General features: G+C 35.8%; 2 protein-coding genes and 1 pseudogene across 9 annotated transcripts in view; 2 read left to right on the forward strand and 1 right to left on the reverse strand.

Moving 5' to 3' along the window:
- The window catches only part of SSBP2 (single stranded DNA binding protein 2), a 307829-nt gene that overhangs the window by 142045 nt on the left and 137875 nt on the right, over positions 1-27909 (forward strand). The window contains exons 5-6 of one of the 7 annotated variants that reach the window (XM_078448416.1): positions 20603-20694; positions 20913-20985. The exons of the other annotated variants lie outside the window; for them this stretch is intronic. Of the exons in view, the coding sequence (XP_078304542.1) occupies positions 20603-20694; positions 20913-20985 (165 nt within the window). The remainder of the gene's footprint in view (positions 1-20602; positions 20695-20912; positions 20986-27909) is intronic. 7 annotated transcript variants of the gene reach the window in all.
- LOC145715741 (suppressor of cytokine signaling 2 pseudogene) overlaps positions 1-27909 on the forward strand; it is a 151722-nt pseudogene that overhangs the window by 113548 nt on the left and 10265 nt on the right. The gene's annotated exons all lie outside the window — the stretch shown is intronic.
- On the reverse strand, positions 23190-25432 carry LOC144616070 (heat shock cognate 71 kDa protein). The gene has a single exon (XM_081796550.1). The coding sequence runs from the start codon at positions 25358-25360 to the stop codon at positions 23420-23422; it is 1941 nt and encodes a 646-aa protein (XP_081652676.1). The 5' UTR covers positions 25361-25432; the 3' UTR covers positions 23190-23419.

Consider the following 27909-nt stretch of genomic DNA (forward strand, 5'->3'; position numbering starts at 1 on the left):
ATGTAAAAAATTGTTGCTGGCAGTTAATCATGACAGGAACTGGCAAAACTATTCACCAGGTAGTATCTAGGGGCTCTTTGACAGCTTCCTTTCCTTATTGTGAAAGCCTTTATCCAATTACTTAATATTGTGCATGTGTGTGTTTGTGTGCTCGCACATGCATGTGTGCGTCAGTGCGTGTGCATGCCTGCGCTGAAGGGCCAGGTGCTATTTTTGCTGTTAGTTACTTGAAACTATAGGGTTGAACGCATATATTTTGTAACCAGAATATGTCCACTCCTATCTGTACAGTAGATGAGGACAGAAACAGCTAAGGTTAAAATGAAAAACATAGTGAAGTTACTCATCTTTAAATCATCCATAATGAGGTCTGTGCATATTAATGTAATGTGATCTCTTTTTCCTTTGTCAGTCCTCTTCTTGCACCTTAATACTCAGAACTGCTTCCATGCTAATTTTTCTCTTTTGCCCTCATCATTGATTTTGTTATCCTCAATAGGATGACTCTCCAGTCCCTCTCAAGCTTTAATCTTCTCTCTCCATTTGGTCTCTTGGACATTTACACTTGTATATCAGTCTGCCACTTTCAATTCAGGGTTTTAAAAGCAAAATCACCCCACCCCTAGCCAAACCTAAACAAAGAAAATGTGAAAAAACAATAAGAAACTTGTTTGTCCCTTCTAGATTTCACAATTCTTTTTCTGATGTAATCTTTCTTCTATCCTCCCAGGATTTGAAATGAATGTTTGACTCCTCCCCCTCTCTGCCAACATCCTCCAAATGATTTTTGCCTCTTGCTACCTTCCCTGATACCAGACTAATAGTTCCAAAATTATTGCTTTAATCATGTAATTCCTGTGCTCAAAAATGTCTAATGATTTCTTAGTACTTTCAGGAAGAAATCCACATTTCTTTACCTGGCATTAAGTTTCATGATTATCTGCTTCTGTTAGTTCCATTAGTTTCTACTCCCATCTGCTTCAGTCATGTTTGCTAGAATGTTTTCCTGTGTATATACATTAAAGCTATGCTTAGGGGCGCCTGGGTGGCTCAGTCGGTTAAGCGTCCGACTTCGGCTCAGGTCACGATCTCACTGTCGTGGGTTCAAGCCCCACGTCGGGCTCTGTGCTGACTGCTCAGAGCCTGGAGCCTGTTTCGGATTCTGTGTCTCCCTCTCTCTCTGACCCTCCCCTGTTCATGCTCTGTCTCTCTCTGTCTCAAAAATAAATAAACGTTAAAAAAAAAAATTTAAAAAAAAGCTATGCTTAAACCCAGTACTTTAAAAAATCCAGCCCTTTCTCAGTCACATGGCTTTGGAAATGTTTCCCTGATGTTTTCTAATGGTCAAACCTGTTAAACTTAATCCATCTTTTGAGCTATCCTAGATACCATTTTCTTCATAAAGCCTTTCTTGATTCCTTCAAAGGATATACTTCTGTATAGGACTTACCTTTATTTATGTATATATGGCAATGGCTAAGATCAATAATGAATTTTAATTATTGGCATAATTTGTTACCACTATATAGTTCTAAGTTTCTAGTACCCAGCACAATGCCTAGTGCATTTCATATAAGCATTTAATATATATGGAATGATTAATTATTTTGTTGCACTTCATTTGAGTGGAAGACAGTATAGTATAATCACCAAAAGCAGCCAGTGTCTTTGGAGTCAGAGAGATGAATAGATAGTTTGTATCCAGGTTCTACCTTTTCTATGCCATGTGAGCATGTAACATAAGCACTATGTTAATGAAACTTTCTGAGGCTCATTTCCTGATTTTTAAAGTAAGTGAATTTTTATTAAAGTATAGCACACACACACACACACACACACAATGTAAACATGTATAAATATTTTTAATTCATTCATCCTGTTACTTTGCTCTAATTGCTTTTTTTAAAAAAAGATTATGTATTTTGGGATAGAGAGCAAATTTATTTCACTGAAGTTGATTGATTGGCCCATTTTCTATTGAGATACATCTCAGTTTTCTACTGAGAGTACGATCGGAGAGGAAGGCAGTATCAGAGAAAGTAGTCATAGCTTTGGAGTCTGTCCATTGCCAAGAGGTGATGGTAAGAAATTCATCCCAGGTTACAGTGTTATTCCTTGACTGCCTCTTTGTATTTTCTTCCTCCTCACCAGACTGAATGGAGCATGCATGGGAAAAGTATAAGTTGGTTTTTTTCTAAGGTATTATGATAATAAGTAATTAGAAATTAATTTTTGCCTGAAACGTTCTAGACTCTATTCCTAGAGTGTTCCCAGATATCACTACCTTTAATGACCAGAGTTCTTTTTATTTTTGTTTTGTTTTTTAACAGCAATTTATCAACAGCTCACATAGGTGATTATTTAAATAGGTTCCATTTTCATTATTCAGTACCTTTTTTGGCATATTAAAATTTCTTCTCAATTTTTAAAAACTGAAGTGATATCTAAAACCAGTTGCAGTGACAGGAAGGTTATCACCATTTTAATTTTGTGCTACAACAGTTCTGGATGACTCAAGAATGTATTCAAGCATTCTTGGTAACTAGTTTGACAGAATGGATGGCTGTTCTTGAACATGTATAAAATGAAGATTTTTTTTTTCCAGAAGAAGTTGCATTTTATGTGTTTCCACTTAGGTTCCTTGGATATATTTTCAACCATTCAGAAGTTAATTTATAAATGTATTTCCCCAGTTGTGAATCAGTGGGTTTTTGAATAGTTTAATAAAGGCAGTTTTTATTTGTAATCAAATTTTCATTTGCGTTAGAAGGAATTCCAGTGATGTTTTTGAGTGAGCTGTGGTGTATCACACATTCTTTTAATCCTGTGAAATAAGGTATCCTTTTGGTTGAATTTGGGTTTGTATTAAATACTTAGGGTTAAAGCATTGTTCTTAACTTTGTTCATAAGTAATAAATTCCAGGTTTTAGGGTGAATGGAGGTATTTATATAAAGTTATTTATTTAGGGGCGCCTAGGTGGCTTAGTCGGTTAAGTGTCTGACTTCAGCTCAGGTCATGATCTCACTGCTCAAGGGTTTGAGCCCCGCGTCGGGCTCTTTATTGACAGCTCAGAACCTGGAGCCTGCTTCAGATTCTGTGTCCCTTTCCCTGCTCCTCCCCTGGTCACACTCTGTCACTCTCTCTCAAAAATAAATAAACATTAAAAAAAAATTTTATTTTTATTTAAATTTATTTATTTAAATTAGTTATTCATTTATTTAAATTTGTATGTTTATATTTATATATTTACATATAAATTATATTTATGTAAGTAAAGGAATATTAGCCTGCAAAAAAGACCACACAGAAAAACGTCGTTTTTTAAAATAGAGGTATAATTGACATGTAACATTATATTAGTTTTAGTTATGCAGTGTAATGATTTGTACATAGTTACAATTTTTTTTTCCTTGTGATGAAAACTTTTAATATCTACACTCTTAGCAACTTTCAAATAAGAAAACATCATTCTTGGGGTGTCTGCTGGTTGGCTCAGGGGCTTAAGTGTCTGACTCTGGGTCTCAGCTCAGGTCATGATCTCACACACAGTTCATGAGTTTGAGCCCTGCATCCGGCTTTCTGCTGTCAGCTCGGAGCCCACTTTGGATCCTTTGCCCACCTCTCTCTGCTCCTCCCCCCCACCTCAAAAAGAAACAAACATTAAAAAAAATAAAGACAGTATCATTCTTTTTTTGTTGTTTTATTATAACAAAGATATCATTGGCAGGTTGGAAAGAGCTTCTACCTTTGACAGTTGTAAGTAATATATTTAACTTTGAAAGGAGGTATGCTTTCTAATGTTATATTGTGGAAGAGTAATATAAAGTGATAGTATATTAAGAAAATACATTTAAGGATAAAATAAAATACTTTTAATATTTCATATAACCATTTAGGCTCTTGAATTTTAGTCTGTGTAGTTAAAAAAAAAGTTAACAGAGAAAGGTAATGTGAGTAAATGAATAGGGTATCAAATTAGTATTTTCCTGACCTACAAAATAGTGAGCACTGTCTGAATAGCTACCAAAGAACAGAAATGTAAAAAAACAGTAATAAGACCTATAGTAAGTAGATGCTTACAAAAAAAGAATGGTCATAGACACAGATTTTTCTCTTTTTTTTTGTTTCTCATTTTTGCTATTAGTGTGTTTTATGATTTACCTTTACTTGTGTAAATTACTTTTGTACATTTGCAATTTACTTTTGTCACTTTTTGTAATCTTTCTCATTCTTAAATACTCTACTTTTCTCTTTATCTAGTTTCTTCTCTTTTCCTTTTTTGTACAGGTTCCCTTTCATGTTCTTTCTTTTACATTGTTTTCTGCACCTTTTTAAAAAGTTTGTTTATTTGTTTATTTTTACTAATCTCTGCACGCAATGTGGGGATCAAACTCATGATTCTGAGATCAAGAGTCCCACACTGTTCTGAGTCAGCCAGGTGCCCCACTTTTCACACCTTTTAGTACTTTTATCTTTGGCCCCTTCCTTTGTTCTTATTAAATTTGTACACATTAAAAAAAAAAAACAAAACTAGAAACAATGTAAATTCAATCATACAGCTTCTCTTTATAAGTAAAATTTATTTTCTCAGTAACATGCTAGGTCATTGTGGTTTTCATAATGCCACCCTGATCCTTTCCTAGCACTGAAATTCTTCAGGATGTTGGAGTGGCAAGGAAGAACAATACCAAGAGTACTTCACAGGGTGGCGTCAGTGTGGGTGGGGCTCTGTGGCTCTGTATTTCAGGCAGCATCTGATTGTTATTTGGAAGTAGTCACTGATGTGGTATCCTTAACCTGTTATCTAGGCTATACATATGTAATTGCTGAATAAAGGAAAATTTAATTTAAATGAGTAATTATAAAATTACGACATGCTCTTATTATATTTTTGAAAAGTTTATAAGTGTACTCTTCGCCTGTCTTCCTGGGTTTAAATCCCATTTGAATCATTTACAAGCTGTCTCATTTTGGACATGTTTCTTAATTCCTCTAAAGCTTTTTCTCTATTAAATGGGGCTAATAATAATATGTATCTAATAGAGGTGTTAGGATTAAATATGGTAATTGATATGATGATGACTATGCGTATTGTGATGAGCATGAGGTAATGTATGGAATTGTTGAATCATTATATTATACATCTGAAGCTAAAATAGCACTGTATGTTAATTATATTTCAGTAAATATTTTTAAAATATGATAATTCATATAGCGTTTTTAACACAATCTGGTGTGTAGTAAGCATTTAATAATGTTACCTGCTACCTCTGCTATTGGTATTATAACTAATACCCTACTATTAAGTTCTTGTATTGCATTTGAAAGTTACTCTCAACATGAGGCATAAAAGTTGGAAAAGGATATAATAATTTCTGTGGGGCTGCTGTTAAACTTTTTTTGGCTCAACAAGTTATGTGGAAATTGTAATTTTTATATGGGAAAATATGAATGAGTTTTACTGCAAGACAAATGACTTTGCCCTCCTAATTTTGTTATACTTTTTTCTTTTCTTTTTGCAAGCCACTACATTGGATATTTTAAGTTTATTCTTCTCAATTCTTACTTTAACTCTAAACTAGTCATTGATGGCCACTGTTAGGGTGAGAGCCATGTAAAAATAAATAGCATAGCATTTATGCTATACAATATTATTTTGAAGAAATCTTATTGTGTTTTCTTTATAAATAATCTATAACTTTTAAATAATCCTTAAATGTTGAGAAGTTTTTCACTTAAAGGCATATGAATATATCATCTGATTTGATAAATATTTATCAATATAAAAGATTTATGGTAAAAAAGGAAGGGAGGGGCTCCTGGGTGGCTCAGTCTGTTAAGCATCTGACTCTTAATTTCAGCTCAGGTCATTATGTCACATTTCATGAGTTCAGGCCCCTCATAGGGCTCGGCACTTGTGGTGTGGAGTCTGCTTGGGATTCTCTCTCTCTCTACCTCTCCACTGCCCTTTCAAAAATAAATAAATAAAACTAAAGAAAAAAAGAGAGAAAGAAGAGAGTCTCCTTAGGCCAGTGAGTCAGTGACAATGTTAAACAATACAAGAAAAGAACTCGGATTAATTTAGCATGACAGTATAACACTGGGAAACTGAACACCCTATTGATGAATGTAGCTCCAAATGAAGAATGACGTTTTGCCTTGCTCAGTAAAGGTAGGTGTTTCTCCTGCACAAATGCCAAGAGTCAGAGATAGATGAAAGATAAGAAAACTTCCAGACTGAATTAAAAGTAGAAAAAATTTCATACATTTCACAGTGGACTCATATAAGCGGAAAAGTTTGAGGGGAAGAGTTCTTAAAGTCAGTGTCCATCTAGACTTCTAGATGAGGGTGAAACCCACCGTGCCTGGCTCAAAAGGGAGTCATATAAGGCCAGGTTAGGACGTTGCCTCTTTGCCTTAAAGTTTTCCTTTTTTCAGTCTAGTGTGTAGGGTTTTGTGATTGGTTGCTAGATCACAGCTTGGAGATTTGGCAAGGAATTCTAAAGAATCGTTTTGGTTCCTCTCAGTTAATCTGGAGAAGAATTTTTTTTAAAACCTTCTTCAGGTGTTCATTAGAAACACACAAATCCAGGTGGACTCACCTACTTAGATTTAATGTAATTTCATTTAGAACTTTGGCTAGTATCCTGAATTAATTACCCATGGCACATCAAATTTGTCATCAAAAGCCATACTAAAGGGTAGTAAAGAAGAAGTTCGGGATCCCTTTCCAAAGTACAGCTGTCTAGTCAATAAAATGATTGTATTCAGGAAAGTATTTGAGAGAGGTTTATAGGTTAAGCTTCCCTGGACTGATTTTTAAGAAAACAAAGGAATCTCACATTAAAAAAACAGAGAAACAAGAAAAACCCACATTAATTAAGTTCCAAGAGGGCAAGCAAACTTATTAATTAAATGTTTAGTCACATCAAACCTGACATGTTAATCTTAAGTCACATTTCTGATATGCCATGTGTAATTGCAATACATGTATTTTTATGTTTACATATAAGCGTGTATAATCAATGTGCAGAACGTATTTATATGTATTTTTTTAAATTTTTTAATGTTTATTTATTTTTGAGACAGAGAGAGAGCATGAATGGGGGAGGGTCAGAGAGAGAGGGAGACACAGAATCCGAAACAGGCTCCAGGCTCTGAGCTGTCAGCACAGAGCCCGACACGGGGCTCGAACCCACAGACCATGAGATCATGACCTGAGCCGAAGTTGGACGCTTAACCGACTGAGCCACCCAGGCACCCCAGTGATTGTATTTTTAGTCCTGTATTTTTTAGATGTTTTTATTCCTCCTTTTTGCTGATGTCCTCAATATTGTTGCTTAATTTATTGGTCACATTAAGCAAAATAGTTGTTTTTAATGTTTATTTATTCTGAGATACAGTGCAAGCCAGGGAGGGGCAGGGGGGTGGGTGGAAAGAGAGGGAATCCCAAGCAGCCTCTGTGGTGTCAGCACAGAGCCCAGTACTGGGCTTAAAGTCACAAACTTGAGATCATGACCTAAGCTGAAATGCAGAGTCAGATGCTTAACTGACTGAGCCACCTAGGCACCTGGAGCAAAATAGTTTTTAAGCTCACATCTGAAATCCTCATTTTCTGAATCCATAGTTGATCTGGTTTCTGTTTTGTTTTTCTTGGCTTCCAGATACTTAGTATTATTGTCTTCTTATATACCTGGTTATTTTTTTTTATTGTGTCCTATATGCTGTATATGAAAAATAGTATAGAAAACTTGAGAATCTTGAATGATATTTCAAAGAAGATTTATTTTTCCTTCTGGCAGGCAGCAAGTTTAGGGTCACTACCAATTCCAGATCATTGTAAACCAACCAATGGAGTGAAATGATTTCATATGGGTTTATCTCCTGTGAGTGATGATCTGTATCTAGATTTATACTTCTTACTGCAGGGCATAATCCTTTGAGTTCCTAACCCATGCCAAGTTTTATATTCTCCTTGATAGGCTTTGAATGTTAATTTTTATGCCCCAGCACTATAAATTTATTAAAAACTCTGCTCTCCTTTTTGGCCTCTCAACCATGTTTTTGATGTTGACAGAAGCCTTGAGCACAAAATTGCCTTCAAGTGTCTCTCTGAGTTGACTTCCTTTCCTAATCATGATTTGTTTACTACCTCACTAGCCTCTGGTGCCTTAAAAGATTTTTTTTTAAATATTCTATCCAACTTTTTAAGGCATGCTTTTGGTAGGATTGGTCTAGAGTACCTGGTTTGTTAATCTGGAAGTGCAGCTCTCCAAAGAGTATATTTTAATAATGATGATGAGTGTGATAATGATAGCTAGTACTTTACTGAGCACATATGTGCCAGGTATGGTTTTCATGCATTATTTTATTTAACCTTTATAGTACTTAATATAAAGCAACTAATTGTTCTTCCCCTTATTACATATGAGGAAACGGATTTAAAGAGCCAGTGTGCACGGTTAATATATGGCAAAATGGTTTTGAACCTAAGGCTGTTTAACTCTAGAAACCACAGTCTGAATCAGTGCTTTATATTACAAAGTACATATGCCACCTAACTAAATCCATGCTAATGGTGAGTCCATGATTTATAATTTCAGGCATATCTGTAATTGTGTATTATCCCTAATCCCATATGATTAGGGATTCTAGCTTTTTAAATTTTATTACCAAGTTTTTATGTAACCTTTAAGCCACTCAGTGTATATATATCTCCCTTTAACATTAACACAGAGGTTCTCAAACTGGCTCAGTATACAGATCCAAGTATCTTGGTTATTTCTTTATGCAGCCCTTTGGCAAAAATAAACAAAACCATAACAGTTCTGTTATATAGTTAGGTCCAAACAACTAAATAAGTGTTTATGATCTAATAATTCAATAGCCATTAAAAAATAGACATAAATTAAAAGAAAAAAGGTATTTTAATTTCTTTTTAAAATAATCATAATTACTTACAGGATCTGAGCACCTGTTAGGCACTGTACAACTTTTCAAATCTTGGCATCAGATTGGATACCACCACCCTCATATCCTGTTTCACACTGATTTTCATACAGTCTAATGTCAGAAATGGGAACTGGCTTATGCTACTAGTTCACATAATATTTAACATACATTGAGTATTCCTGTGTTTCCCTCAAAAATGTAAGATATTCCATGGTGCAAGTTTGTGGGACGTGGCATTGACACATTTATGTTTAGAAGTTGTAAGTCTGAAAAAGCTCCTTAGCCCCCAGATTTTGGAGTCAGGGAATATGCCTTTATCTTCTAGATGAGAATCCAAGCATTGCAGGTATTAGTAAAGTATTCAGTCTAGTTTTTGGTAAAGGTAATTACATATTAAAACATTTAAGGGGTTCCTGGTTGGCTCAGTCAGTTAGGTGTCTGTCTTCAGCTTGGGTCATGATCTCACAGTTCATGAATTTGAGCCCCACGTTGGGCTCTGTGCTGACAGCTCAGAGCCTGGAGCCTGATTCAGATTCTGTCCCTCCCACTCTCTCTGCCCGTCCCGTTTGTGCTCTGTATCTCTCTCTTTCAAAAGTAAATAAACAGTAAAAAAATATTAAAACATTTATAAGAATGCTTTTGGAAACAATCTTTTGATAATCTTACTAATGGCCTACAATAGAGTTGACTTGGGTGGCTCAGTCGGTTGAGCATCCAACTTCGGCTCGGGTCGTGATCTCGTGGTTCATGGATTCAAGCCCTGCATTGGGCTCTGTGCTGACAGCTCGGAGCCTGGAGCCTGCTTCGGATTCTGTGTCACCCTCTCTCTCTCTGCTCCTCCCCGGCTCACACTCTGTCTCTCTCTCAAAAATAAATAAAGAATAAAAAAAGAATAATAGTGGCCTCCAATACATTTGTTTATGATGTTTGGGAATAATGAGCAAAGGAATTTCTTAGGCTACTCAGAGCAGTCTGTTTTACATATGCCAGGTGGATGTCCATGAAGTACAAGACTGTACTTAAAAAAATTTTTTTTAATAATTAAATGATTGACCTTTGAAGGCGCCTTTATTTCTTGGGGAGTGGGAGGAAGAGGCTGTCATTATGGCTATTTGTCTTGTTCCTTATTCTTGGGGACACAGGCTACCAGGTCATAGAGGTGACAGGGATGATAATAGTGTATATGTTGCATTCATATACTGAAAAGCAACTATGTGACAGTCTATGATGGTGGTATTGTCTTGTTAGGATGTTGTTTTATATTTACTAGAGATGAGGCAAATTAAAAGAGGAAAAGTGTAGAAGTCCAATTTCCACTTATGGCTATGATCTTGGACAAGTCACTTTACTTCTATAAAATGAAGGTATTTCTACGTACCTCTCATATGAACTCTGAAGTTCCTTTTCAGCTCTAAAATACATTGAGCCTACAGTTCATCTGAAGCTTTTGCTATATTCTTTACTATAATAGGCCATTCCTTTACTGCTAGAATTTATTTGTAAATTTGTAAATCTAATGTAAATAAGCTACCTTCTTAATGACCATTTAAATCTTCCTCCTAGATTCATCCATGGTACCATAATGTTTACTGACATGCCTTCCTGTGATGTGGTTTTTAATTGGAAAGCACATCTTATAAGAGAATTATAGTCTCCAAATGGGATAATTCCTGTGGTTTAAAAGTTGCCACAAAGGAATTCACTGGCATTAGAAACCAGAACAGATTTACTCCTCAATACGTGTCCTCGAGGCTCTAAAATGTTACTATAAACTCAAAACATGTCTATAGTTACCCAGATTTATTTTCAGGTTAATTGGTGATTCAGTATTTTCCTGAAAACCCATTAATTAATATCCTTTAGAAAGTACATATGTACTGAGCCATCAAAATGATGTGAGAAATTGAATACATTTTTCTTAAAATGTCTCAAGTGATATTATGTACAGAGATTTGTAGTTGATTTTCCCAAATTGATGTTTTGCTATTTTTTTTTTAATTAAAAAAATTTATTTTTTATTATGCAACTCCTCAGTTTTATTGAGGTGGGGGAGTTAGAAAGCACAGAAAAGTGCAAAAGTTTACTTTAAATTAGAAAAATTGTCATGACCATTTAAAAACTAAGTTCACATTTTTTTTCTGAAGGCAATTTTCATGTGTAATGTTATTAAAATTTAAGTCCCTTTTAGTTTGTTAGAGCTCCAATAGGAAAAGACAGCCAGGAAAATAGGGAATATTCTACTTGTAGGACTTCCTTACAGATACTATTATTGAATATTTTAATTTATGGGGCGCCTGAATGACTCAGTCGGTTAAGTGTCGGACTTTGAGTCAGGTCATAGTCTCATGATTCACAAGTTCGAGCCTGGCCTTGGGCTCTGTGCTGACAGCTCAGAACCTGGGACCTGCTTCAGATTCTGTTTTCCTCTCTGTCTCTCTGCCCCTCCTCCACTGATGCTCTGTCTTTCTCTCTCCCTTTCACAAAAATAAAATAAAAACTTTAAAAATTTTTTTAAATATATTTTAGTTCACTTTATTTACCCTTAGAATCTTTAAAAAAGAAACTGAGTCTTTCATCTACCTAATTGAACTTGTATTTGACTTTTGAAAAAATACGTAATTCAACATTAGTTACATAAATAAAACCAAGTTTATATTTAAGTTAAAAAACGAAAGGTACACACATCTAGAGACGTAAGTAGACAGCAGCTTGTTAGGGAAAATATAACAGAGTTTTCAATCATTGTGAGTTAAATACAACATAGTAGGTCAGTGTTGTAAGAAGGATTAGTTCCACGCTAATTTGTTTTTGTTTGTTTTGATTTCTTTCTGGACATGGCCTTTTTTTTTTTTTTTTAATTTTTTTTTCCAACGTTTTTTATTTATTTTTTGGGACAGAGAGAGACAGAGCATGAACGGGGGAGGGGCAGAGAGAGAGGGAGACACAGAATCGGAAACAGGCTCCAGGCTCCGGGCCATCAGCCCAGAGCCTGACGCGGGGCTCGAACTCACGGACCGCGAGATCGCGACCTGGCTGAAGTCGGACGCTTAACCGACTGCGCCACCCAGGCGCCCCTGGACATGGCCTTTTAAGGAAACTAGCCCAGATGCTATTAGCTCCAAAATGTATTTTTGCTCCCTGCACTTCTACCCCAAAGCCTCACTAAAGCCATCCCTCACCAAAAAAAGAAATTAAAGAAAAAAATAAAATCAACAAAGTTTGTTTAAAATCCACAAGCCAATGCCTCAAAGCTTAATTTGTGGCAGAAACCAAGTGAATGCCATTATCTATCTTTGGTATAATTGGACAACTAATAAGAAGACAAAAATCGTGTTATATAAAAGCTAAGTAGAAACGGGTATGTTTGCTCTACAAAAGAAACCTAAGTCCTCTAGCTTGTTCTGTGTAGGAACTCTCCAGAGTAGCCACTGCATAGAAATATGTCATATAATAATGAATGAAAGGAACTGAATTTATTTGCAGTGAAGAAGAGGAGAAAAACATGTAATAGCTGTCTTCACAAGTCCTTTAGGATTATCATGTATAAGAGCAATAACTGCGAAGGACAGAATTTTCAGGGTGATATAATTTGGTTTATAACATGGAACAACTTAATGGTCTGTTTATGGGCATGGATATGTCCAAATATGAGATTTCTTTAGGGGGAATTGGTAAGGCAATGACCTAAGATTAATTCTGACTTTAAGATTCTACCTGAGACTTTCCTCCAATAGTAGTACATTGAGATGCTTTAATGATGGGCAATGTAATATTTTTGAAAGATTTTTTAATAATATTTTACTTCACATTTTCTGTGGGTTACCCTGCGGGAAAACTAGTGAAGTGGGTACAGTTTCCAGGCTTTTCTGCTTTCTCAGCCAGGTGCCCTGTACAGGGAACAATGTACATACCTGTACATCCATACACAGCATCTCTGTTGAGTGGTCAATGTACTTAGGTCATTTCTTTGTAGACTGATTGCTGGTGTAATGTGATCTTGTTAATGTCTCTGATTGTTAGAGTAATTTACAAAAATAATTAAGTATCATTACTCAAAGGTTTGCTTTCTCTGAATGAAAAGTTACAAAATTGGCCTGACTTTAGATAACTGGAAGATTTAATTTTAAAGAACTCTGGCATTAATTCATTTTACTAATGAACAAAAAAATATTAATTGAGCCACTATGTTTGATTATAATTATAACACCAATTATAGTATTAATATTAGAAGTAGTTGCAGGGACTTCCCTTTCCATATATGTGAGTGCAGGTATGTGTACATGAAAAAATATATATATTTAATATATAAATAGCCTATAACTTCATTTAGGTAAAATGAATATACAAAAAACTGAACATATTTAATATATAAAATTTAATTAATTTGGACATATGCATACACCTTTGATCACTGCAGTTAAGGTAATAAACATATACCTCACCTTCACAAGTTTCCTTGTGTCCCTTTGTTAGTAAGAAAATTTAACATGAGATCTGCCTACTCTCAACAAATTGTTACATGCACAATACTGTATCAGTAACTATAGGGGCTATGTTATATAGCAGATCTCTAGATTTATTCGTCTTGCATGATGGTAACTTTTTTTTTTACATTATGAAATTTATTGTCAAATTGGTTTCCAGACAACACCCAGTGCTCATCCCAACAGGTGCCCTCCTCAATACCCGTCCCCCACCCACCCCTCCCTCCCACCCCCCATAAACCCTCAGTTTGTTCTCAGTTTTTAGGAGTCTTTTATGTTTTGTCTCCGTCCCTCTCTAACCATTTTTTTTTCTTCCCCTCCACCATGGTCTTCTGTTAACTTTCTCAGGATCCACATAGGAGTGAAAACATATGGAATCTGTCTTTCTCTGTATGACTTATTTTACTTAGCATAACACTCTCCAGTTCCATCCATGTTGCTACAAAAGGCCATGTTTCATTCTTTCTCATTGCCACGTAGTACTCCATTGTGTATATAAACCACAATTTCTTTATCCATTCATCAGTTGATGGACATTTAGGCTTTTTCCATAATTTAGCTATTGTTGAGAGTGCTGCTATAAACATTGATGCACAAGTGCCCCTATGCATCAGCACTCCTGTATCCCTTGGGTAAATTCCTAGCAGTGCTACTGCTGGGTCATAGGGTAGGTCTATTTTTAATTTTTTGAGGAACCTCCACACTGTTTTCCAGAGTGGCTGCCCCAGTTTGCATTCCCACCAACAGTGCAAGAGGGTTTCCATTTCTCCACATCCTCTCCAGCATCTATAGTCTCCTGTTTTGTTCATTTTTAGCCACTCTGACTGGCGTGAGGTGATACCTCAGTGTGGTTTTGATTTGTATTTCCCTGATGAGGAGCGACGTTGAGCATCTTTTCATGTGTCTGTTGGCCAACATGATGGTAACTTTATAGAACATCTCCCCATTTCCTCCTCCCTCCATCACCTGACAACCATCATTCTGTTTTGTACTTCTATAAGTTTGGCTAGTTTAGATACTTCATTACATTAAGTATCCACTTACAGTGGAGTTGTGCAGTATATGTCATTCTGTGACTGACATTTCATTTCGTATAATTTCCTCTGGCTCTATCAATTTTATCACAAATAGTAGGTTTTCCTTTTTTTTTTTTTAAGGCTGATTGATATTTCAGTGTACATATATACCACATTTGTCTTTATCTTTACATCTGTCCGTGGACATGTGGGTTATTTCCATATCTTGGCTGTTTTGAATAATGCGGCAGTGAACCCGGGAGTACCTATTTTTTTCATATCCTGATTTCAATTCTTTTGGATGTGTACCCAGAAGTGGTATTGCTGTGTCGTATGAGTTTTAATATATTTAGAAACCACCGTATTGTTTTCCATAGGAGCTGCACCCTTTTACATTCCCACTAACAGTGTAAAATGGTTTCCGTTTCTCCACAACATTGTCAGCAATGTTTTGTTTTGTTTTGTTTGTTTCGTTTTGTTTTTTGATGATAGCCATCCTGACAGGTGTGAGGTGATATTTTATTAGTTTTGATTTGCATTTCCCTGATTACGAACACCTTTTCATATGTCCATTGACCACTGACTATGTCTTTGGAGAAATGTTTATTCAAGTCCTTTACACGTTGTTTTATTCAGGGTTTTGGGCTATTGAGTTGTAGAAGTTACCTATTTTGGAATGTAACCCCTTATGATTTATGGCTTGCAAATACTTTATCCTGTTCCATAGGTTGCCTTGCCCCTCTTTTGATTATTTCTTTTGCTGAGAAGAAGCTTTTTAGTTTGATGTGATCCCATTTGTCTATTTTTGCTTTTATTGCCTGAAATTTTGATGTCATATCTATGAAATCATTGTCAAGAACAATGTCATGAAGCTTTTCCTTTATGTTTTCTTCTGGGAGTCTTATAGTTTGACTTCTTTTGTATATGTTTTTAATCCATTTTGAGTTGATTTTTGTGTATGGTGGTCAATAGGGACCAACTTCATTCTTGAGCATATAAATACCCAGTTTTCCCAGCATCATTTGTTGAAGAGACAGGTATTTCCCTGTGGTGTATTCTTGGCACCCTTGTTGAAGATCAGTTGACTGTATATAGATGAGTTTATTTCTGGGCTCTCTGTTGTGTTATATTGCTCTGTATATCTGTCTTGGTGTTAGTACTATACTGTTTTAATTACTCTAGTTTTGTAATATATTTTGATATCATGATATGTGATGCCTTCAGGTTTGCTATTTTTTGCTCAAGATTGCTTTGTCTATTTGGGGTCTTTTGTGGTTCCATATGCATTTTAAGATTATCTTTTCTATTTGTGTAAGAAATCCCATTGAAAATTGATGAGAATAGCATTGAATCTGTAGAACACTGGGCTTTTGTGGACATTTTAGTAACATTAACTCTTTGGGATATCTTCCAATTTATTTGTGTCTTTAATTTCTTTCACCAATATTTGTAGTTTAAATGTACAAGTCTTTCACCTACTTGTTAAGTTTATTTCTATATCTTTTATTCTTTATGAAGTCATCATAAATTAAATTCTTAATTTCCTTTCTGAATAAGTCATTGTTAGTATACAGAAATACAATTTAATTTTATATGTTGGTTTTGTATCCTGCAACTTTACTGACTTGTTTTATTAGTTCTAGCAGTTTTTTTTGTGGAGTCTTTAAGGTTTGCTATATATGATCATGTCATTTACAAACATAATTTTACTTGATCATTCCCTATGTGTTTGACTTTTATTTATTGCCTCATTGCTCTAGCTGGGACTTCCAGTACTATGATGAATAAAAGTGGTGAGAGGGGCTATCTTTGTCTTGTTCCTGACCTTGAAGAAAAAAACTTCAATTTTTTCACTTTTGGGTATGATGTTAGCTGTGGGCTTGTCATATGTGGCATTTATTGTGTTGAGGTCCATTCCTTCTTTACCTAGTTTGTTAAGCTTGCTTTTATCATGAAAGAGTACTGAATTTTGTTAATTGCTTTTATGTATCTATGGAGATGATCATGTGATTTTCTCTCCTTCATGACATCAATATAGTATATCACACTTACTGATTTGCATATGTGAAACAATCCTTATACCCCATGGAATAATCCACTTGATCATGGTGTATGATTTTTTTAGTGTGCTGTTAAATTTGGTTTGCTACTATTTTGTTGAGGATTTTTGCACCTATGTTTATCAGGAATATTGGCCTGTGGTTTTCTTTTTTGTGGTGTCTTTGTGTGGCATTGGTATCAGGTTAATGCTGGCTTTGTAAACTGAGTTTGGAAGTGTTCCCTCCTCTTAAATATTTTGGAAAAATATGAGATATTAGCATCAATTCTTTAAATGTTTGGTAGAATTCACCAGTGAAGCCATCTGGTCCTGGGTTTTTCTTTGTTGAGAGAGTTTTAATTACTTAGATTCAAACTCCTTACAGACCTATTAGTCTATTCAGATTTTCTATTTCTTCATGATTCAGTTTTGATAGATTGTATGTTTCCAGGAATTTCTTCTAGATTATCCAATATATTGGCATATAATTGTTCATAGTAGCCTCTTACGATCATTTTATTTCTGTGACATTGGTTATAATGTCTCATCATTCATTTCTAATTTTATTTATATGAATCTTCTCTCTTTTTCTCTTAGTCTAGGTATAAGTTTGTCTATTTTGTTTATCTTTTCAAAAAACCAAGTCTTAATTTTGCTGATTTTTTAAATTGTCTTTCTAATCACTATTTCATTTATTTCTCCTCTAACCATTATTATTTCCTACTTTTGCTGATTTTTGGTTTGGTTTTTTCTTCTTTTTTAATTACTGTAAGGGTTATGTTAAGTTGTTTGAGTTGTTTTTTTTCTTAATGTAAGTACTTACTGCTATAGAATTCTCTCTTAGGACTGCTTGTCCCACATCCCATAAGTTTTGATATGTTTTATTTTCATTTTTGTCTCAAGATATTTATTTATTTTAGTTGTTTTTTTAACATTTCTAATCTCTTTATTCCTTCATATAAAAGAAAAGTAAGCATTGACTAGAATAATAATATTCTAATATTTGACAGAGTTTCTGGCATATGACTCAAAGGCTTCTGTAACAAATAAGGTGGCATATGGTAGTATACCATTTTTGTAGTGGGAGCATGTCAATCTCCAGAATTAAAGTATTGCAAATAGCAAAAATTTCAAATGCTAGAAAAATTTGGGTAAGGTTTAATGAGAGAAAATCAGGAAAGGCAATTATGATTGCTTCTGATCTGTGTTTTGTTCAAAGGCATTTTTTTATCAGCCATTGAAGTTTTAAATATTTTATTTTAAAGTAATCTCTACACCCAATTTGGGGCTCAAACAGACAACCCCAAGAGCAAGATTTGCATACTCCACTGAGTGAGCCAGCCAAGATATTTCTTGATTTCCCTTTGGATTCTTTGGTCGCTTAAGAGTGAATTGTTGAATTTTTTATATCTGTAAATTTTCCAGTTTTCCTCCTGTTTTGATTCTAGTTTCGTACCATTGTGGATGGAAATAATACTTGCTATGATTTCATTCTTTTAAATTTTGTTAATACTTGTTTTCTAGCCAGCATATGATCTCTCCTGGAGAATATTCCATGTGCATTTGAGAAGAATGTGTATTCTGATGCTGTTGGATAGATTGTTCTGTATATGTTTATTAGGTCTGTTTGATTTATAATGTTATTCATGTCTGCTGTTTCCATATTGATTCTCTGTCTGCATGATCTATCCATTGATGAAAGTGGAGTATTCGAGTTCCTTTCTATTATTGTCTTGCTGTCTATTTCTCTTTTCACTTTTATTAATATTTGCTTTATATATTTTTGCTCCAGTATTCAGTGCATGTATATTTGCAATTGTTGTATTTTATTGATGAATTGACCCATCTGCATTATACAGTGACCTTCTTTGTTCTTTTTTTTTAATTGAAGTATAATTGACACAGACTATCCTGTTAGTTTTAGTTGTACATCATAGTGATTCGATATTTTTATATATCACAAATGATCCCCACAATAAGTCTAGCTACCATCTGTCACCAGTTATTACAATATTATTGACTGTATTCCCTATGCTGTACATTACTTCCTCCTTGCTTATTTATTTTGTACCTGAAGTTTGTATGTCTTAATCTTTTTCATTTATTTTATTTATCCTCCCCAATACCTCCCCTCTCAGGTTAGTTGCCTGTACCCATGATTCTGTTTCTGTTTTGTTTAGTTTGCTTGTTTATTTTGTTTTTAGATTTCATATATAAGTGAAATCATATAGTATTTGCCTTTTTTTTTTCTAACTTATTTCACTTAACATAATACCCTCTAGGTCCACCCCTATTGTCACAAATGGTAAGATTGCATTTTTTTTTTCTTATGGCTGAGTAATATTTCAGTGTGTGTATGTGTGTGTGTGTGTGTGTGTGTGTGTATGTGTATATGTGTGTGTAGCACATCTTCTCTATTTATTCATCTATCAATGGATACAGATTGCTTCCATATCTTGGCTATTGTAAATAATGCTGCAATGGACATAGGGGTATATATATCTTTTTGGATTAGTGTTTTCATTTTCTTCAGATAAATACCCAAAAGTGGAATTGTTGGATTGTATAGCAGTTTGTTTTTTTTTTTTTTTTTTAAGGACCCTTCATACTGTTTCCATAGTAGCTGTACCAATTTACATTCCTACCAACAGTGTATGAGAGTTCTCTTTTGTACATTCTTGCCAACACTTGTTATTTCTTGTCTTTTTTATTCTAGCCAATCTGATCGGTGTGAGATGGTAGCTTGTTGTGGTTTTGATTTGCATTTCTCTAATGATTAGTGATGTTGAGCACCTTTTCCTGTGCCCATTGGCCAACTGTATGTCTTCTTTGTAAAAAATGTCTATTCAAGTCCTCTTCCCATTTTTAATTGGCTTGTTTGTTTTTTTTAATATTAAGTTGTATAAGTTCTTTGGATATTTTGGATGCATGATTAGCAAATATCTTTCATTCAGTGTGTTGCCTTTTCGTTTTGTAGATGGCTTCCTTCTCTGTGCAGAATTTTTTAGTTTGATGTAATCCCATTTGTTTACTTTAGCTCCATCTTTATTTATTGTGACTTATTTTGACTGAAAGCTTATTTTGTCTGATATAGGTATTGCCAAATCTGCTCTATTTTGGCTACACTTAGCAAAATATCTTTCACCATCTCTTTGTTTTCAGTCTGTATGTGTGGTTTGTTTTGTTTGTTTGTCTGTCTGTGTTTTTAAAGCCAAAGGAAATCCATTGTAGGTGGCAAATGGTTTGATCCTGCTTGTTTTATCTGTTATTCCACACTCTGTGTTTTTGTTTGGAAAATTTAACCCATTTACACTTAAAGTAATTATTAATAAAAATTTACTATTGCCATTTAGTTCATTGTTTTCTGGCTATTTTGCCATTCTTTTGTTCCTTTGTTCCTGTCTTGCTGTCTTCCTTTGTGATTTTTTTATTTTTTGGTATAGTGTGCTTTGATTCTTTTCTGTATCTTTTGTGTGTCCGCAAGAGGTTTCTTTGTGAATTTTTCAGTTCAGTTATTCTGTACTTCATTTCCAAAATTTGTTTGGTTCTTTTCTTTGGTTTCTGTTTTTGCTCATATTCTCATTTTTTTCCATGAATCATTTTTTTTTTTTTTCTGATTTTATTGTCTGTGTTTTCTTGTAGCTCACTAAGCTTCTTTAAGATGATCATCTTTTGGTCAGGCAATTCCTAGATCTCCATTTCTTTATAGAGTTTGTTATTGGAGATATATTTTGTTCCTTTGTTAGTATTATATTTCCCTTATTCTTTGTGTTCTTTGTAAGCTTTACACTGGCATCTGCACATTTGAAGAAACAGCCACCTTTTTCAGTCTTTATGGAATGACTTTGGCTGGGAAATTCTGGGAGTTTCTCCAACCTTTATTATGAATGTGTATATTCCACTCTTCTTCCTCCCTCCTGGAGGGAATTCTCAGTATTGTACACTTTCTTTCAATCCCACAGAGTCATTATTGGTACAGAGAGCCACCTGCCCCTTCTTCCTAGGGCAGTACATGGAGATCCTGGGGTGTTAAGTGCAAGTTCCACATCTTTCTCTTCTCCCTTTTCCCTGAAGAAGCCTTAGGATTGTCTACCTCCTCTGAATTTCACAGGTCAGATCTACTCTGGATTTCTACCACCTGCTGAGACCACCTCTGGCTGCTGAGATCTCTGCTGGCTGCTGTGGTCCACACCAGTTGCTGAGGTCTGTGCTACCTGCTGTGATCCATGCCATCCCCTGGGGGCCTCAGAGTCTATTTCGAGCCAACTACCCCTCTTTGTTGTTCTTAGCTGCCCTGAGGCACTGTAACTATGCTGGGTCTTTCAGTAGTACTCTGAATGAGGCTAGATAGGAGGGGTTCTCTGGGGCATTGCCTGAAGGGCTGGGGATGTTGGATTCACCCCTGACTTTCTCTTTCCCAGTGGAAGAAATTGCATGTTGAAGGGATCTTTTTTGGCATTGTCCTATGCTGACATGGGCTGGGGGAAGACACAGGTAAAGTGAAACTGCACTTTTTACCCATTTTCAGTGCACTTGTTCTTGTTTTGTTTTGTTTTGTTTTTTTACTCTTCTAGGATGTTGCATCTTCTTAACTGGATTCTGGGATTCTCATAAGGGTATTCCAGTCTGTATATGGTTGTTACTAAATCAGTGTTTCTGTGTGGGGAAGAGGACTGGAACTTCCTATTCCTCCATCTTGCTAATGTCACTCTTATATTATTTTTTAATTGTTGTGAATGTCAGAAAACCATAAAGTTAGGTACCCCATCCATTCCTCTGTTGTGAGATGAGTAGTGTATCATTTTAGTGGAAGGACTTATTGTTAATTTATTATGTTTATGGAATGTCTTTCTTTTTTAAAAAATCAAAATTTTAAACATTTTTAAGTCATTATAGTTTTATCTTAAAGTAAGATTTGAAACTAGCCAGAATCGACAGCGACATAATTGAAATCATATCTGAAGACTCAGACTTTGGGTTTTTCTAAACCACTTTACACTGTCATGATTATTACCATAACAAGCCTTAATTTGGTGTCACTTTGAATTTAGGCCATGATGTCAAAGTGTGCTAAAAGAAAGTCTCCAGTGGCTAGAACTATTCATTAACAGCTGTTGTTCTACCTGCGAGAGGATTTTTTAAAACTTGCCAGCAAAAGAGCAGTTTGATATGCCTTCTAAATTATTACTATACTAGTTGTTGCTTATATATGTAGAGGTTGACTTCAATTGTGGAATTTTTTTTAGGATATTAGTTCTTTAATTCTGTGGAACAAAGTAGATTTGGTATGACGGTATCAGCAGCGGGGGCTCTCAGTATTGGAGACCAATCAGATGTTTAGAGAAAATCATCAGTCTGATTTTGTATTTTATTTTTCTGTGTAACATCATGGAGACATGAAGGATTTCTTCTGGGATATAAACGTGTCTCCAATATAAGTGATTTTTAAGAGTTTAACTAAAAGTAGTTATCTCCCCACTCCCCAGTCTTTGTTAAACTTTTGAAATAGTTATTAGAGGATGATAATCAACAGATGCTAACTTCTGATTAAGAGGCCAGTTTCAGATATTGTGCTCCATAATTGGACTGTTTGCAGAAAAAAAAATTCCAACTTTTTTATGTGGAAATATATTCCTAGAAGAAACTGAGAATTTAATAAATTGTTAATACTGTAAAGTATCATTAAACATCACATATGGAAAGGAATATTGAGAGGCATATGTATACAGAAAACTGAGACAATCAGCTGCATATAGTCTTTAGGGATGATGATCCCAGGAGAGAGTTTTTCTGAAAGTGGTTAAGGTTAGAACAAGCAATGAAACATGTTTAATACACCATTTTAAGAAAAAGCAATTGCATTAAAGAACTCATAAACTGAATAAAGAACTGAAACTAGAAAACTGTTAGGTGCCAAGGCAGCTCTAGGTTCTAGCTAGCCTCTTTCTCTCTCTCATCACCCAGCCATTTCATGCAGACACTCTCATGACAAATACGTTCTCTCCTCACACACACTCACCCCTTTCTCCTGCATGCCTACCATCATTCACATTACACTTGTCTTTTCCTTTTGCCACTGATTAGCCAGATTTCTCTTGTTTATATCTGAGAATATTCAGTCTAACTGGCTAGACAAATTACCATCACTTTTTCTACGCAGAGCTCTTCAAGCCTGCCTACTTCACAGATCACTGATTAGCGATTGGCTACCCCTGAGACAGTAACTACTCCTTGATAATAATGGATCAATGATGCATCACCAATTGAGGGTTGTGGCAATATAAATGAGATGGGGAAGCTGGTGAAACTAATTCATGCAGATTTTCTAAATGAGAAGACTATTCTTTTGAGAAACAGTTACCTTATATTCTTAGATCTGGTACTTTTAGAAAAACTTTGGTTTTCAGGAAGGAGAAGAAGGAAGAAAGGAGGGAATATTCTTGGAACATTTAGAAGCCAGGTGATGATCTAGGTGCTTTTTTGTTACTTCTGTATAATCAGCTAAGGTAATTTAGTGACATTACCTAATTTAAGTGAGTAGCATAAATAAGATTTGAAGTTAGGCCTGTGTATCTGTCTGTCCCCAGAGTCCATGATTTTTTCCCCAGACACACTCTAGTGTCTTATTACTTTGACTATACATTGGTGACATATCTTGCTTTATGTTGTTACTTTTTTTTTTTTTTTTTTTTTTCCAATTTTAAATACAGTTTTATTTAAGACATTGCATTTTCCACTTAACAATACAGTGCTTATAAAGTGCAATGTTGTATTTCCTTTCCTTGTGCACATATTCCATATTCAAGTATCAAGAATGCCCAGTTTTATTAACTATAGCAGCTCAACTTCACTGCCATGGAATTTGCTACAAATTTGGGTCCTTCAAATGTTTTGTGTGGAACAATGCTAGACCTATGCTCAGGTTGGCTTAATCAACCTCTTCAATGGTGGGCCCGGAGGAGGCACCACCAGAGGGGGGAGCTCCACCACCAGGGAAGCCTCCAGGCATTCCTCCAGGCATGCCTCCTGCACTCTGGTACAGCTTCGTAATGATGGGATTGCAGACCTTCTCCAGCTCTTTCTGCTGATGCTCGAATTCTTCTTTTTCTGCAGTCTGGTTCTTATCCAGCCAGTTGATGATCTCATTACACTTGTCCAGAATCTTCTGTTTGTCCTCATCGTTGATTTTACCCTGAAGCTTTTCATCTTCGACAGTTGCTTTCATATTGAATGCGTAAGATTCAAGGGAATTCTTGGAGGACACCTTGTCTCGCTGCTTCTCATCTTCAGCTTTGTACTTCTCAGCTTCCTGGACCATGCGCTCAATGTCTTCCTTGCTCAAGCGACCTTTGTCGTTTGTGATGGTGATCTTATTCTCTTTTCCTGTGCTCTTATCCACAGCAGAGACATTGAGAATGCCATTAGCATCAATATCAAAGGTGACCTCGATCTGAGGAACGCCACGGGGGGCAGGAGGTATGCCTGTGAGTTCAAACTTGCCCAGTAGGTTGTTATCCTTGGTCATGGCACGCTCACCTTCATAAACCTGAATGAGCACACCAGGCTGGTTGTCAGAGTAGGTAGTGAAGGTTTGGGTCTGTTTGGTAGGAATGGTAGTATTGCGCTTGATGAGAACGGTCATGACTCCGCCAGCGGTTTCAATGCCGAGAGAAAGGGGAGTGACATCCAACAGCAGCAAATCTTGAACATTTTCAGATTTGTCTCCAGAAAGGATGGCTGCCTGCACAGCTGCACCGTAAGCGACAGCCTCATCAGGGTTGATGCTCTTATTCAGTTCCTTCCCATTGAAAAAGTCTTGTAGAAGTTTCTGAATCTTGGGGATACGCGTAGAGCCACCCACCAAGACAATATCGTGGATCTGAGACTTGTCTAGCTTGGCATCCCGAAGGGCTTTCTCTACAGGGTCCAGCGTGCCACGGAACAGGTCAGCGTTTAATTCTTCAAACCGGGCACGAGTAATAGAGGTATAGAAGTCGATTCCTTCATATAGAGAATCAATCTCAATACTGGCCTGGGTGCTGGAAGAAAGCGTACGCTTGGCGCGCTCGCAAGCGGTACGGAGGCGACGGACCGCCCTCTTATTCTCACTGATGTCCTTCTTGTGTTTGCGCTTGAACTCCGCAATAAAATGGTTTACCATTCGGTTGTCAAAGTCTTCTCCACCTAAGTGGGTGTCTCCAGCAGTAGATTTGACCTCAAAGATCCCGTCTTCGATAGTGAGGATTGACACATCAAAAGTGCCACCTCCCAAGTCAAAGATCAGCACATTCCTCTCGGCTCCAACCTTTTTGTCTAAGCCGTAAGCGATAGCAGCAGCTGTTGGCTCATTGATGATTCGAAGTACATTAAGACCGGCAATAGTTCCAGCATCTTTGGTAGCCTGACGCTGAGAATCGTTAAAATAGGCAGGTACTGTGACTACAGCATTAGTAACAGTCTTCCCAAGGTAAGCCTCTGCGATTTCCTTCATCTTTGTCAAAACCATAGAAGATACTTCCTCTGGATAGAAACTTTTGGTCTCTCCCTTGTATTCTACTTGGACCTTGGGCCTGCCGGCATCATTCACCACCATGAAGGGCCAATGCTTCATATCAGATTGGACAACAGCGTCGTCGAATCTACGTCCAATCAGGCGTTTGGCATCAAAAACTGTGTTGGTGGGGTTCATTGCAACTTGATTCTTTGCAGCATCACCGATCAATCGTTCGGTGTCAGTAAAGGCGACATAACTTGGGGTGGTTCGGTTTCCCTGATCGTTGGCAATTATTTCCACTTTCCCGTGCTGGAAAACACCCACACAGGAGTAGGTGGTGCCAAGATCAATGCCAACTGCAGGTCCCTTAGACATAGTTGCTTCAGGATGGGCCCGGCCCCGCTTGCCAAAGAAACAGCTACCTGGAGAGCTAACGCCGCGTTGAATGAGCTTATGTTGTTACTTTAAGTAGATATGTATTTAATGTATGAGATGAGATGGTTTTGAGAATAGGGAGCATACATGTTCTAGTCACTCTTTTATAAAACCTGTATATACAGTAGTTTCTCAGTTTTTTAATTTTATTTTAAATGTTATTTTACCTACTGAATGATAGAATATTGCCTTATGGCCTTATGGTAATATAATAATAATAATATGCCTTATGGTAATAAAATCTTAGTATCCAAGACTAGTTGAAATGTGAGATGAGGTATTTAAACCTACATACATAATACTAGTTGATATTTGAGATCATGCTTTTAACTTATAATTATTAATCATAATTCATAACCTCCATTCAATGTGTAAAGTTAGTATTGAATATTTTTCATTGCCCCATTATAGAGGGTTTTTTTTCCCTACTTTTTATATTAATGCATGATATAGTAAAATTCACCCTTTTTGGTGTACTGCTCTGAGTTTTGATAAACACATGAAGTAACGCAATCACTCCTACAATGAGTGATTGTAGTGATCACTCCCCCAGCCCTTTGTACTTAACTACTCCCCCATCTCCAGTCACTGATAACCACTGATTCATTTTCTGTTCCTATAATTTTGCTTTTCTAGAATATTATATAAATTGGACCATACATTATGTAGCCTTTTGAGTCTAGCTTCACTCACTTAGCATAACGTATTTGAGATTAATCCGTGGTGTTGCATCAGTTAGTAATCTGTTCTTTTTACTGCCGAGCAGTATTACATTGTATGAGTATGCCACAATTTGTTTATCCATTCCTTACTTTGAGAGGCATTTGAGTTGTTCCAGTTTGGAGCGTTTATGAATATAAACATCCTCAAGAGTTTTCTTTTCTTTTTTTTTTTAAGTTTATTTTTTTTTTGAGAGAGAGAGTGGACTAGCGAGCAGGGGAGTGGCAAGAGAGGGACAGAGAGAGTCCCAAGCAGTTCCACAATGGCCGCCAGACATGAGGCTTGAACCCACAAATCATGAGATCATGACCTGAACTGAAACCAAGAGTTGGACACTTAACTAAGCCACCCAGGCACCTCCTCAAACAAGTTTTCCTGTAAACATAAGATTGTTGTGGTGGGGTTTCGTTTTTGTGTGTTTGTTTCATTTGGATAAATACTTAGGAGTAGGATTTTTGTTTCAAATGGTGCTGTGTTTGACTTTACAAGAGACTAGCAAACTATTTGCCCAAGTGTTTGTATCATTTTACCTTCCCAAATGTATGAGAGTTCTAGTTGCTCTGAATCCTCACCAGTACTTGTTATTATCAGGTTTTTTTCTTTGTTTCTTTTAGCCATTCTAATAGACATGTAGTGATTTTTTCATTGCAGTTTTGTTTGCATTTCCCTATTGACTAATAATGGTGAGCATATTTTCATGTGCTTATTTGTCATCCCTATATGTATGGCAAGGAGTCTGTTGAGATCTTTTACTCATTTTTAAATTTGGGTTATTCATTTTCTTACGTTTTGAGAGTTCTTTATGTAGTCAGAGTATAAGAATTTTATCAGAAATGTGATTTTCGTATATTTTCTCCCTGCTGTGGTTTGTCTCTTCATTTTCTTAATAGTGCCCTCCAAAGAGTAGACTTAAATTTTTTAAGTGGTTTTATTTATTTTTATTTTTATTATTGTTTTAAATCTGAATTTCTTACTTATGATGAAGTCCAAGTTATCAGGTTTTTCTTTTGGCGATATATGTAAGGAATGTTTTTTTCCTGTTTTCTCCTAGCAGTTTTTATAGTTCTGGGTTTTACATTTCATTCTATGATCCATTTTGAGTTGATTTCATATGTGCCTCCAAGGTTTGAATTAAGGTTCTTATTTTTATTTTTTGTTATATTGATATCTAGTTATTCCAGCACCATTTGTTAAAAACTCTCCTTTCTCCACTGAATTGCATTTGCATCTTTGTCAAAATCATCATATATGTGTGGATCCTCTGTCCTTTCTCTATTACCATGTTGTCATTGCTGTGCTTTATAGTTAAGTCTTGAAATCAGGTAGGGTAGACTCCCATCTTTGCTCTCCATTTTCAAAATTGATTTTCCTATTTTAGTTCTTTTACTTTCTATATAAATTTAACAGTCAGCTTTTGATTTCTGTAAAACAGTCCTGTTGGGATATTGGTTGGAATTGTGTTGAATTTATAGATAGTTTGAAGAGAATTGAAATAGTAACAATATTAAGTCTTCCCATTCGTGAGCACTGTATATCTTTCCATTTGTTTAAGTCTTTTTAAATTTCTTTTGTTACTGATTTATAGTTTTTGGTGTGGAAATGTTGGAGTTTGGTGGGAATAATCAAAAAAGAATTCTTGAGACATCTTTGGTGCAAAAAGGTAGTTTTATTAAAGCATGGGGACAGGACCCATGGGCAGAAAGAGGTGCCCTGGGGTTGTGACTGGTGAGTGATTATATACTTTGAAGTTGGGAGGGGGTTAGGGATGG

Source organism: Panthera onca, chromosome A1 (genome assembly GCF_046562875.1).
Source record: "Panthera onca isolate mPanOnc1 chromosome A1, mPanOnc1 haplotype 2, whole genome shotgun sequence".
In the NCBI taxonomy this organism is placed as follows: domain Eukaryota; kingdom Metazoa; phylum Chordata; class Mammalia; order Carnivora; family Felidae; genus Panthera; species Panthera onca.